Consider the following 14,477-nt stretch of genomic DNA (forward strand, 5'->3'; position numbering starts at 1 on the left):
ATAGCTTCTACATATCACTCCGTCTTCGCGTACACTTTGACAAAGACGAAGAAACGGATGACTCTGCCACAGAGGCCCCTGTAAACCCATTTGAGATAAAAAGTACACGAAAGACACCACCCAGAAAAAATCCCGTACTGGAAGCCTTTGTAGGCGCGGTAAAACAGGCGATATCGGAACACCGAAACCCATGCGTATAACCTTGGGATGGAAGAACGGAAGACATTGCAGGCCTTAAAACAGAACACCGATATCGTGATCAAACTAGCCGACAAAGGCTCCGCAGTGGTTGTCATGAACAGAGAAGATGGTTACATTAAGGAGGCCAATCGCCTGTTATCAAATGAGAACTCTATCGCAAAGTCAATCATGATTTGACGTTAGAACATGCTCGAAAGGTCGATCCTACAATCGACAGGATATTCAACATAGGAGACATAGATACAGTTACAGCAGGTTTTTTACGCTGCGATTTCCCAAAGGCATAGGATTTCTACCTCCTCCCATAAATTTACAAGGCTGGTGATCTTGGTAGACCTATCATTAATTAGAAGGACCACCCCACAGAAACAATCTCAAAGTTCATCTGCTTCTACACAAGACCTCATGTAGAAGACCTACTATCTTACTTGAACGATACCACAGACTATCTAAAAAGACACCATGTAGCAATGTACCTGAAGATACGCTCCTGGTAACTATGGATGTAGTCTCCCTGTACACCAGCATCCCACATGAGAATGGCATCTTAGCTTGCCGTACAGCATTGGACACCAGGGAGTACAAACATCCTTCAACAGGCAGTTTGGTAGAACCTCTAAAGTTAGTGGTCACGTTGTGAACAACTTCACATTCAACGGAGAGTATTATCTACAAATCAGTGGTACAGCCATGGGCACCAAGATGGCAGCATCATATGCAAATATGTTTATGGGCCACCCTGACTCCAGGCTACTTGCAGCAGCCCCCTTGAAGCCACTCAGCTGGTTTACATTGAGATCAAGTAAACATTCGGTCGAGAATCTCTTGAAAATTTTATTTGTTTTGCAAATGAATTCCACAGGACCATTAAATTTACTACTGGGAATTCCGATAAGAAAACACTTTCTTGGACACTTGCTCAACACTCACGGATTTATACAGTAAACCCATGGACACTCACCAGCACCTTCGCCCATCTAGTTGCCACCCACCTCATACCACAAGGAGCATTCCATACTGCCAAACGTTGAGAATCAGACGTATTGTTTCTGACGACGACGTCTTTAGATGGCCTTGCTTAGAACTGAAGTCCCCTCTACTTAACAGGGGATATAAAGCAGCTCTGATCGACCGAGAAATCGATAGAGATAAAGAACTAGACAGGGAGAGTACACTTGAATTCCAAGTTCGACCAAAAACTAGGAGAATACCTTGTGTTGTGACCTTTCACACCAGCATGCCATTATTGTCGACAATCTTCAAGAAACAGTGGTAAATCCTACTGTCGCACAGTAAACTTCAGAACACTGTCCGAGAACCACCAATACTAGCATATCACAGACCGAAAAACACCAAAAGACCTGGTGGGGAGCGGTGAGCTACCAACAACCACTGCAACTGGGTGTTTCAAAACATGTAATAGCAAGAAGTATTGTCCGTATACTCACAACACCAGTTCATTCAAATGTGAGGTCCATAATTACCACAACCTTCAGTCAGTGTCATGCAAGTCGGCCAATATACTTTATCACGTGTGTCAAGTGCCATTTGCAGCATGTCAGGGAGACAAAAACACTACTTGATCTCAGGATCAACAATCATCGATGTTCTATCAAACAGAAACTGTACAAATATTTACTGAGCAAAGCTTTATGCAAGGAAAAACTTACAATGAAATGACAACAACGCTTTCAAGTTTCCACATCATTGCTCCTCTCTGTCCTCTTCTGGATTTCAGTTCTCCAGGCACTAGCTTAGAGCAAGGCAGGAGGCAGGAATATTTTGTAAATTCTGCAATATTTCAAACCCAAACCTACAATTTCTAGTATAAGACGAGTGTATTCGGTTGTTAGAAGTGCGACATTCAGTAGATTAATGTGATTAATCCTTATCTTGCCAGTTGAATTCTTCTATATCTACAAGTAATATGTGTAGGTGTATCTCGCAAAATGTCGCAGGAGGCGATTGCGTGTAATTGTGGGAAATACTTAAAGGTCGAGAGTAGTTTTTTACCTTATCTTTTTATTTAGTCTTTCTCTCTGTAACAGAGGTCATTATATATTTCTATGCCTCCGATAGGATATGAACCCGGCTTACTGTCTGGCGTTCAACTGACCGAGCAAAAGAGAAGCTCTCTTTAGTATTGCGGAATATTGCGGCTAGTATTTACCACGGTTGCATACTCCCCCTCTAGGAAATAACTCGTCCTCGAGTGTCAAAATGTTACAGCGGCACTTGTGAAAGAAACACCAAGCATTCTTCCCGAGTCTCTATATAGGCGCCAATGTAACAGAAGTCACTATTCATTTCAATCCCTCCGCTAGAATTCAAACACTGGACCTCTTGCTTACCAGTCTGACGCTCAACCGATCGAGCTAAAGGGAAATTTTCTGTCATCGAGTGGTATATAACGGCCAGTAACACCATCTTCTCTCTTGGTACTGTCTCATTTTGGCCTTTAGTTCACTCCTGTATTAGAAAGGCTTTGAGTTCCGTCACCTGGCCGAGACATATCAGAGTATTTAAAAATGGCAGATGCTACAATGCATTTCTTGCAAAACGTTCATCATTGTGGTATTTTAACGACTGGTTTGCCAGCTGTCAATATAATATGACGCCGCACGAAGTGTCCTGCAGAGGCCTGCGACAGTATACTTCAGTGTGATAACACTACGAAAACTTAAATCGTCTGTAGTTCCGCAATATCACAAGGAGGCTAGGGTGAACATTACAACCCCCAATAAAATTGTATTCACCCTGCATACACAGCACAGTTGGAGGCTGACCTTAAATGACCCTAACTGTTCATGAGACGTTAAACAATATAAACAATGCAAAGCATTACATATAATATACTCTCTAACCCATCCTAGTGCGATTCTTGAAAAATCTGCATTTAAAACCAATGTAACGGAACAAGTATTTCTGAAATTGGCTTTATCTTTTTATAGAATAATTTTAGTTACTAGTGTCACTAATATTTTCTTAATTGCACATGTAACCCAAGTAGCTACGAGAAAAAACACCGATCTTATCCTAAACTTTACTGGGAGTAATTAAATACAAGCAACTACAAGGTGAAGTGTTAAAGGCCCTTGTTCTATCGTAAAGGAACTCGCAGTCACAATTCTGGAACAAAATAATCAGCAGTGGCACGGATGACAAGCGAGGGTGACGTGTCGATGTTTTAGAGCATTCTTTTACAGTGGTAATAATGGTAAATAATTCATCGTTTTCCCTTATCTTAATCTTGAAATCGTATGCCTGAACGTGTCGTGGAGCCATATAATGGAAAGCCAGATACAATGATAACTATATACAATGATAACTATCGCTAGCGAAATTAGCATTGAACTATGTCGATCAAGCACTTCATAAGAATATATATAGAAATAACAGTAATTTTCAAGACGCATGTTATAAAGTTAATTCGCTGGCTAATAGCATCTATAGGTTGTCTTAAACATTATTCTTTGTATGTTCTAAGATATCCCACGTAAAATAAGAATTAAGATCAGCTTCGCCCTTTGTTATAAGTGAAAACTGAATAAGTATACACAATGAATATGTTTGTCCGTAAAATATATTTCCTCCTGAGACGAAATCAATACCTCTATGAAATCATTAATATTTGATTGTTAAAAGTGCAGTTCTACACAGGTGAAGTACAGAGAAGGTAGTTCAGCGTAAAATTCAACACACCTGAAGACTACGTTTGTAAGTGACGTTGTATGACGGTCTACACCATTAAACCCCGAAGAAACTTGAACGGTTATGTATTGATGAATCGGTTCAGTCATGGCAGTCATTACTAACGACACCTCTATATAGTAATTTCACAATGAAGCGGATTACCGCAGTCGTACTAGTGGTGTTTCTTCCATGTAAGTATTGTGTATTATATTGTTGTCCAAGAGGGGTTTTCTTCATCGGCTTTGTTTTTGTACCAGGCGGAATTTATCGAAAAGTTCATAAATACAAGTAATATATTCCTAAAGGTTCACTTTGGGATTTATATTTTTCTGTAAATACAGATTTGCCAACTAGAATTGAAAATAAAGAAATGAAAAACGTATCAGACTCTCCCTGATCAGTTGCTTACCGTGGCATTACTTACATAGTGATCGACAGGGACAGTTTTTCACTAAGCTTTATGGAAAGTGTTCTCATGATAATTTCTTTATCATTGGTCATTCCTAAATAGCTTACTTCCCGTTTCCCACACCTATTTTGTTTACAATAGGTATTTCTTTCGATGTTTTATGATTTATTGATACAATGTATCACAATGGAATCGAGCATATATATATATATATATATATTTTATTCAAACATATTTTATTGATAAATAAACAAAAGGATTAGGCACAAGTTCTTACAACTTACTAGGCCTTCTCCCGAAAATACAACACAAATGATTAAATATATATAGCACGTGATGGCAGGAACATACAATATATACACAATGACAATTTACTATTTCAATTAATAACAATAAAGAAAAATAGGGTGGGTGAGGAGAGAGGAAGAAAGAAGGGTGGGACCTGAAGAAAAGAAAAGAGTTCTGGTTGCACTGATTGTACACTAATTGGTTTCAAATCTCTTTGTTGATTTTATAAATGACTGTACGGCAAGAATGATGTTAACATCATTTTAAACATTTTTTTAAACATCTATCACTTCCTATCGATTTATCAATATTTTGTTAGACAACTAAAAAACGTTGATCATCTTGTTGGCTTTGTCCGTTTCATGGGTAGATTAATCATCTGTGATTTGGACTATTGACACTAATAATCAACTTATTTAGAAAAAAGAAATGAAATCGGATTCTTTTGTTTTAATTATTGAAGTATTTTTACCTAGATATTGAATTATATCTACCATTCATCGCTTATACGTTTCAGCTTATGTTTATATAGATAATTATATAGGGTGTAATTGCTTGATTATTTTGATTGACCAGACATGTTTTTAATAATATATTTTAATAATATTATAATATTTTGTGTTTCCTTATCAGTTTTCCATATTAATTTATTCCCACTGTGTCTAGATACGTTTTAGATATTAAGATATTACACATTCACAGGTATTGTTTTTTTCTGGTAAATGTCATGAGAAGCATGACATGTAGTATTTGATGGTTTCACTGACCTGTATTGAATTAAAAACACTAGATGGCACAGTTTTCACCCAATATTTCAACTATATATTATTCATATACATCGTTATTAATTTTAGGTGTTTTCCTGGTGTTGGCTGATGATCAGTACAGAAAAAGGACAGATCTTACAAACCATTTTGTGACAAAAATACCTTGGATATTAGAGCATTCATTGAACATTCTTCAATGTGCTAGATTTTGCGCCAATCATGCTGACTGTGTATTTCTAGCCTTCAATCATCAATCATTGGATTGTCATGTTTTCAGAGAAGACAACAACACATGGTCCACAGAACAAAGAATTAACCACTACTGGTTGTATTTCGAAGAAGAAAATATGAATATCACTTTTTCTACCAAGAGCGTTGGTAAGTTGTTGATCTTCAAATTTTGGTAACAGAATTTTTGATAACGAGGGCAGATTACGTTTTTGGGGCCGCTATAACCGATTGTTTAAAACGTCTGACTGTCTTTATCACTTGCCTTCCACCTCTGGGTCGCGGGTCGAGACGAGACCTATGTGGAGCAGTCGCCAGGTACTGGGCACAGGTCTGTGGTTTTTCTCCGGGAACTCATCAGGCATTCATCTAGATTCATCTAGCATCTCAGCGGAACGGTTCCTGCCACCCACTGTATTGCGAAATTCCTTATTAGCAGTTGCTAACAACAAAGTTAAAAAGAGTAAAAAAGTTAGGATTCATTTAAAACTCCTAGTTGTTAGTACGAGAGAGATATCCAACAGTTCTGAACCTCATACATTTTCCCTTGTAGGATAATAAAATGTACAACAACTGTTATAAGCCTCTGTATTGACTACTGATATTGCTGCTGCAATGTTGTTTCTCACAATACTTTATTGAAGAGACAGGCCCAAGTGATTTGGTCAAATGAATAAAATTAAGTATAGAACGATAAGTTTCTGATCTTGGAGGGTTGATCTGCCAAACCACTGTATATGTTTTTTTCTAGTTGGAATAATAAACATTCTTTTCTCATGTATTCGTAAACAGCATACCTTAAATAAACAACAAAGGCATGTGAAGATGTGTTCGTATGGTGTTAAATAATTGGGGATCACCATCAGTGAAGCCTTGCTTACTTGGTAGAAAGTAAACTCAGATACAATCAATGGGCTAAAACACACCACAACACGAAGATGTTTAAAGCCCATATAGAAGGTTATGTAAGCAGTTTTGTATAGTAAAGGACAGATTCACATCGACCTCCAAACTCATGAGTACTGGTAGCCATGTAAATAAAATCAGTTGAGGGGCTTCACCAGGACAACGTGCCAGTCCAAGCCAGCCTAGGTGTTTTTGGAGGTGGATCATGCTTTAAAAAGACAAAGCAATATAAAACATTTAGTGTAACTGTGTAGCTTGTCTTTAAATTCTGGCAAATACAACTTTTATCATCATAATGGTATATAGCAAGGCTTCTAAACTATGCTTTAATATAGGATTTTGCTTAATTATTTATTCGTTTTCGGTTCAACTGTAATATTATGTATTTTATTTTTGGTATATATATATATTATTTGGTGTTTCAAGGCATGCTGTTTTTGCGCAATGAATAATGTCTCAAAAGAGAGATAAAAAAAAAAAACAGAAAAAAATCCCACCGGAACCTGCAGCAAATGTGTTGTTACGCCAGCAGTTGAAAATAACAGCCGATATTATGATCACTTGTATAACTGTTGGTAATGTTTTCCTTTCTTGCAACATATTTAGTCTTTCTGTTCAAAGAGGTTCAAATACTCTGCCCTAGATATATATTGCATTACACTACTAGTATCTGGTTTTGTTGTGCTTTTGCACGGGGTTTTGGCAACAGTATCTATGACGACGTTGTCAAGTAGCACTTCTAAAAGATAAAAATCATGATAATAACTTGTATGTCTATACAACAGTTGTAATGATTACATATGATGGTATTGTGGCAGACAGAAAAGTTTCATCTACAGCCGACAATACCATGAAACATAATTTTGGTTAATCAGTTAAAATTCACACTTCAAACATCTAAATAACTTAATGATCGTCATAAATTGTTTATTCATACTTGAAGAATCATTTGATTCAGAGTGTGGCACTGACGGATACGTGACAATCGACAGTCACTGTTTTAAAGTCCACGAAGAAAGCAAGACGTTTGACGACGCCAAATCTACATGTGACATGGAAAGAGGGAGAATGGCAGTCATAGACAATCAGACAACAGCTCTTGCTTTAAACGATCACATCAGAGCAAACCGTGAGATATTTGTCATTTATATGATTATTTTCCATTATTTTCCTAAACATTTTTTCCATGTGCGCTATGCACTTTAACGTTTGACAACCGTCAACGTGTCTCAAAAAATAAGAAAATGTAAGTCCCATCTTGTTTTCTTAAGGTTGTTTTGCAATAAAATATGATTCCGCTAATCACAGTTTCTATATGTAGTTTATATAGCAATTCTTGTGGATGTACAAATTAATCTTTGTGCTCAAACGCAAAGTTTGATAATTCGCTATACAGTCTAACTTGTATTAAACGGCCACTGTTGGGAAATTATGAAAGTGGCCTATATAGAGAGGTGGCCTCTTAATTGAGGTTCCTTATTTTCGAACCCAAGTTGCAGCAATTTGCACATTGACAGTTGAATACAGTTTAATAATAAGATATAAAACAGCATCTGTTATTATCTATTATCTTGTTGGCAAGTAATTTGAAGATAGACCAATCTTTATTTTATGACACAACTATAAATACAAAAGAACTAAATTCAAAGGAAGGCATGTACATGTTTTAATGAAGCTATTGAAAAATTCTTAATCGAAAATCGTAATGTTCTACCTGTATTTTCGCATGTGATTCAAGTCAAAACATTTTCTTCATGGTTTGGTTTGTTAATGCAAAATTATACCTAATAATTGTTAATATTTGTTTGAATATATTACATTTACGACCAAGAAAACGCAAATAGAAATTATTCATTCTTAATCTGCCTGCGTCTTCAATCAAACACTTAATGCCATGTCTAAACGACATCCAGTAAAAACAAGTATCTAGAGTGGGCGGGAACTTTAAAATGACGTCGCACGAAAAATGGCGGCGGTGTGGAAGCGCTCCAGTATTGTATTTATTGTTCTTACAACCTTCGAAAACGAACCACTGCGTTGTTTTTGCTTTCTATCCATTAAAACATTTCTTTATAAAATTTCTCGTCCTAGTTACCTGTAGTCGGGAATGTTTCTGGGTTTTACTCTACTCAGGTCACGGATAGCCGCTCTCTATTCTAGCGAAATGTTGATTTTACGAAGCGAAAACACTCGTGACTCGCAGTCAAGAAAGCTTTTCAATTGACTTGTGGTCAATACGGCCGTTTAAACGAGGTTCGATCGCGAGTTTTGGACGAAAAGGGTGGCCGCTGGCTGCATTATACAGGTGGTCGTTAAATTAGGTATCAATAATTAGCAAAAACGATTGGGAGGATCTGAAAACGGCCGTTATAAGCAGGTGGCCGTCTAACTAAGGTGGCCGTTATGACAGGTTAGACTGTAATTTGCTTGCGTCAAATAAACTTCTTCAACAATTCCATGTGTTTTTTTCAAAGCCTGTAAATCTTTCTGTTGTTTAAGCTGGTATTGATTAATAGCATGTCTATATTCAAATGGCTTTATATACTATGTCTGTTACGCTTTTTTCCAAATTAATCATTAGTACAGTAGTAGCAAACATTATTCAAACCGTTGTTTTTATTTTTATTTTAAGTAATCTTTCGTAAATCTAAAGGAACTTACAAGACAAAGTATACTTCAGTTTTAATCTGCGTATGTTAAATAAGAGTTGTTATGTGACAGTTCATACATTGCAGATACAAGTTTGGTTGGGTACTTGCTGGGTCTAACCGACAGGGAAGTGGAAGGGGAGTGGCGTTGGGAGAATGGCGACCTTTTAGGGGACTATCCGAAGTTTAACAGATTGCAGCCTAACGACAACGATAGACGGTACAATAACCAGGGAGCGGACTGTGGTTACATGTCGGTGGTGTGGCATTTACTTCACAAAGCTATTGATCAACTATACGACGACATCTGCAGTCATCCGGCCAATTTTGTCTGCGAAAGAGTGATAGTTTAGAATTGTCACATACGTTTTGAATAAACGTCAACCATATCCATAATCATGTAACTCCCAGATATAAGGTTATGATTCAGAACCTCAACTGATACCACCGGGTAGAATATATAATTTATTGTATGCTAAGCCATGGAGCATTGTTGATCTAGTGCCTGACAAATGCAAATAAGTGATAATTGTTAATACATTGTAGAAGATTTCATCTTTAAACAAATATGTTTGTTTATAAGATAGCTTATTTAGAATTTATGAGATATCTAATCTAAATAAATTCAATTGACAAAATAATATTTCTAAATTGGTAAATAAGATATGTTGTCCACTAGTTATCTTATTTACGAAATCGGATATGTTATTCACAAAATAAGATATATCATTTAGTCAATATGATATCACTCACAAGTTTTAGATATGCCGCCTATTTAAAGGCTGTGGACCTTATAACATCTACCTTTTTTCGACCTGATCCTTTTATATGTGAATCGACTTCCGAGTGCTAAGGGAGAGGGTTATCATCTCAAATTTAGATTTCGTTCTAAAATTCCTGAACAAATCAGATATTTATCTTATTCAGTTTTGTACATGAGATAGTTATTAACTAAATTATGAGGGCTGATTGATAGGTTGTGAGCCGCATATTTAAGGGTTTGACTTTTGGCGGACATGTTTCATTATTTTCAATGTAATCCCCTTCAGTATCTAAACACTTTTAACAGTAATGTTTAAGGGCCTCAATTCACTTTTAAAGAAGTCCTTTTCTTGACCGTTCAGAAAGTCCCCCACTGCATGGATGATGTCATCATTTAATCAAAAGTGGGTACCAGAAATTACCTATTTCAATTTTGGAAATAGATTGAAGTCTGATGTAGTGAGATTAATTGTCTTGGTACCCAACGGTAAGAATGTGAAATTTCAATTGTACTGGCTATATGTCTCTCTGCAACTCGCCTGTCAGTTTTAACAACACACGGACGTTATTGGTCATTTCTGGGGTTGCAACAATGAAAGACTTTGTTGGACAGGCGTTATCCGCAGGGCTCTACCACCCACCATTTCACTGTAGCATACAGAGGCGCATCATTTTCTAGTGTCGCTACCATACCAGTATAGATATCCTTAGGTGCTAGACTTTCTTATGCAAGTATTGCATCACTGCCCTTCATCGATTTTCCCCATTTTGCAAAAGTCACTTGCCTTGTTTACTTTAACGTGCTACCTCTTCAACATAAACTGACCAAATGGCACTGGTCTTCAGGTACACAGCCAAGGAATAGTAGAGCTGAAATAGGACATCCCTGCTTCTTCTATACAAAGTTCACAACCTACCAAGTAACCCTCATACGTATTCTGAAGCGTACTATTAGTCGAATAAATGGCATGCATGGTATACTAATTCTTAAAAGATAAATTTGTCATTCAGTTAGCTTTTTTTCAAAACATTAGCATAGAATATATAAAACTAACGACGTAGAAAATTCCTACCAATGTGTCTGTTGTCTCGTTTCGAGGTAATTTCCTCAAATGACGTCCTTGCAATAACGTGATAGAATTTGAGCGGATGAATTCTGCTTGCTTGATATTTGTTTTGTTATTGTTAACGTTCCCATCATTGTAATGTAGATACGTATTATTTATTTAAAGCTATACGACCAAAATGTTTTCACGTCATTAAAGGCTCCAAGTAAAAGTAGTACAACCAAAACAACTGATACTCTCAAATGACCGGTGATACATCTTTTGTCTTGAGCTACATTCATCTAAATCCACACGATTCTTATCTTTCAGATTTGTTGTGATTATGTCTCTTGTGAATTTGCCATTAAAGAATTTCCTTTGTGGGTATTAAGTTAGGGATATTACAGTAGAATATGATTACATCTTCGACCTGATTAAACTACCATAATTCATCATATTAACTGAACCTATATCTGTCTGTGCAGTTACCATCTCTCTCTCTCTCTCTCTCTCTCTCTCTCTCTCTCTCTCTCTCTCTCTCTCTCTCTCTCTCACTGTCTCTGTCTCTCTGTCTCTCTGTCTCATGTATACATTCCACAAATATCTCTAAACCCTTTATCATGTTTTGGAAACACTTTAATTCTTAAAAGTTTACGAATAGACTGGACCCAGACTTTCTTCAATGTATCATGATGTGTTTCAAGTCTACCTACATGCACATTATACATATCGAACTGATAATGTGGCAAAGGATTTAATATGAATATGGTGACTTATGCGTAATACTTTTGTTTCTATAAAAATGTTTTACTCATTATTCTATACACAATGGTGGTACTAATTAATTAAACACCAAAAATTCTGATATAAGTCAAAACAAATATTTCTTAAAAAGGAAGGGAAAATAGTGAACGAATTTAGTCTCCAATGAAATATTTATTATAGTATACTGATATATGATATTTGATAAGCTGTTTATACTTGACTAAGGAATAATTATTCCCGTGTGTTTTTCGGCGGCTGTGAAATCTTTATGGATTCTTAATTAGTGTTCATATCTGAAAGGCGATCAAACAGTGTACTGTAAACAAAAACATTAAACACGGTCCAGTGGTGATGATTCATCAAAACATAGGTATACCAGTGATAACGGAAATTCTTATTGTATACTGCACGTGTCGTATGAGGTTAATAATAATTCATCTTTACAGTGTGAAAGAATTGATTTAAGAAAATGCTTTAGATATTTCAAATGACAAAAGTTGCTTTATGAATCGATCGGAAAGTTGTATTAAGAGACATCATGATCGATATTTAAGGACGATTTCGGAGCTGAATGGCTAGAGTGATTCATTCGTTCCAGTTTTGTAACTCAAAGAACGTTATATTAAATGAGGTTTATTTTATTCAGGGGGTCATACACATATTTACACATTTTGTTTCAGTATAAACTGCCTGTGAAAATGACATTTGATCGTGTTAACCATGCTTGACATTGTATTTGACGAACAAAGTATTAGATATCAAAAGTAGATATGGGGTTTTGTACTCAATAAATATTTGATGTGACAATGGTAAAAAAAAAGCAAACGTTCATGGTAGAATAGTTCCATCGCTCTTGTTACCTGTTCTGAGAGATGAGATAAGCATGTACATGTGGTATTAATTGGTCAATCACATTTTATAAACTAGACGCTGATTGTACAATCATTTGAAAATAAAACAAAACAAAAACAAAAAAAAATCCCAAGATAATACATGTACAAACATTATCATAATCCCAATTCAATCAAACTAGAGCAAAAAATAACCAAAAGAATGATAAAGAAAATAAGACCTGATGTTCCAGAAGATCAAGTGTCCTCTTCTTCATCGACGACTCCTGCCATGTAAACCTTGGTCAATTCAAGTAAGTGATGTCACGTTCCCAAATGAGAACAAGGTATACAACAAAGGAACCAACAGGCAAACTAACGAGAATCAAACACGTCCAGTTTCATACATCACAAAGAAATCAAATGTTTCTTAATGATACCACTATGACGACCAGAAAACTACCATGTAATTTCCATCAACCCTGCATCTTTTGAAACCCTGTGTTACGGGTTTGTCTGAAAGTCGAAAATCGAAACAACTGCGACATGTAAACACGAAAGGCTGGTGATGCAGGAATGCTGCTTTCCAGAAATGAAAAAAATCACAATAGGTTAACTGAAATCATTACGCTTATCGTACAGCTTGATGGAAAGCTGCTTTTTTAAGATCGCGAGTCAGTGGGTTTACTTCAGTTACTTCTGACATGATAGCATAAGGATATATATTATTCCACAGGAACGTTATTCTTAAACTGTATCAGAGCTGAATTGATCCCTGTAAATGTGTTTGAAAGATAAAAGAAATTAGCAGACCCAATATATAACTACATCATGCAGCTGTTTTGTCCTTCTAAGACTCATAAGCGATCCGAAGTATCTTTCAAATTTCGGCCGTGGCTTTAGGAAAGTCAACATTTATCGGGATGTCACCTGTCTCATAATTTCATTAATTTTACAAAACAACTTGTATATGTGATATGAATGCTTATAAAAGAGAAGAAAAGACTAAAACAATTAACACTCTATCACCTTTTATCTATATGTTTTGTATGATATTTGTCAATCATTAGTCTGGCTGTCGACAAATATTTGATCAGCCATTACAACACAAACATCAAGGTCAGTTCAACCAGCCCATGTTGACTAGTTCAAGGTTCAACAACTGATAAAAGATAATCTGACCCTGAATACATAATAATAAGAATTTCTAAAAATATTAAATCTTCAACTTACTCTTTAATATACATAATTTTCAAAACGGGATGTTTCTATGAATAAAGCTTCTGACAAGAATTCGTCTCAAGTAGTTTTTTTTTATTGAAGTTCACATTCCCACTGTACATGTTCCATTGTTTCAAACTTAATTTAACATGAACAGAAGAATAGTATTTTCCTTATAATCCCAAATCTCATTTTAGTAGACGAAGATGAACACCTTATGCTGTCACTTCATTTACTCCACACAACCTTCATTGTAGATCTGTTTTTATTGTTACTTATCCACATGAACCTAGTCATCCGTATCAAATCCCTAATTACAACCATTTCCCTATTTCCTTAACAGATAAACGTTTAGAAACGAGGGGAAATAAGTAAGACCATTTATAACTAGCGCGTCATACTGGTGACCTGTAAACAATCACACATTTATTGTAACAAAATACGTTTATACATAAGAATTGTAATAGTGTTACATTTTACAGATGGAATCTTGTCCACCTCAAAACAATTTTAACGTTATCTTCATCATCAGATACAAAAAGTTTCACTAATCAAGCGCCACCATTAGGGAGTTCTTGAAGTCGCCTCTAAGGTAAACAAAACCATATACCTAAATAGATCATTTAAATTTGTTGTCAACATTCACTTTTATTGTGCTGTTTACTTTCTTTACTTAGATTTACTTAGTAGATTCTGAAAGCAGGCCATTAGTC

The 14,477-nt window shown here is 36.0% G+C and overlaps 1 protein-coding gene across 1 annotated transcript; it reads left to right on the forward strand.

Moving 5' to 3' along the window:
• The first annotated feature begins 903 nt into the window (after window positions 1-903).
• LOC132554647 (perlucin-like protein) lies at window positions 904-9,493 on the forward strand. The gene is made up of 3 exons (XM_060218964.1): window positions 904-1,003; window positions 7,436-7,621; window positions 9,228-9,493. Exons 1-3 carry the CDS (start codon window positions 904-906, stop codon window positions 9,491-9,493), a joined length of 552 nt encoding a protein of 183 aa, XP_060074947.1.
• Window positions 9,494-14,477: the final 4,984 nt, after the last annotated feature.

The sequence above is a fragment of the Ylistrum balloti genome, unplaced genomic scaffold, assembly GCF_031769215.1.
Source record: "Ylistrum balloti isolate Yb309-2 unplaced genomic scaffold, AGI_CSIRO_Ybal_v1 Utg370420, whole genome shotgun sequence".
Classification (NCBI taxonomy): Eukaryota; Metazoa; Mollusca; class Bivalvia; order Pectinida; family Pectinidae; genus Ylistrum; species Ylistrum balloti.

Coding starts and splice junctions, on each gene's coding strand:
- LOC132554647 (XM_060218964.1), top strand. CDS start 904: ATGGCAGCATCATATGCAAATATGTTTATGGGCCACCCTGACTCCAGG. Junction 1,004..7,435: donor CTGGTTTACATTGAGATCAA/GTAAACATTCGG, acceptor TCATACTTGAAG/AATCATTTGATTCAGAGTGT. Junction 7,622..9,227: donor CGATCACATCAGAGCAAACC/GTGAGATATTTG, acceptor CATACATTGCAG/ATACAAGTTTGGTTGGGTAC.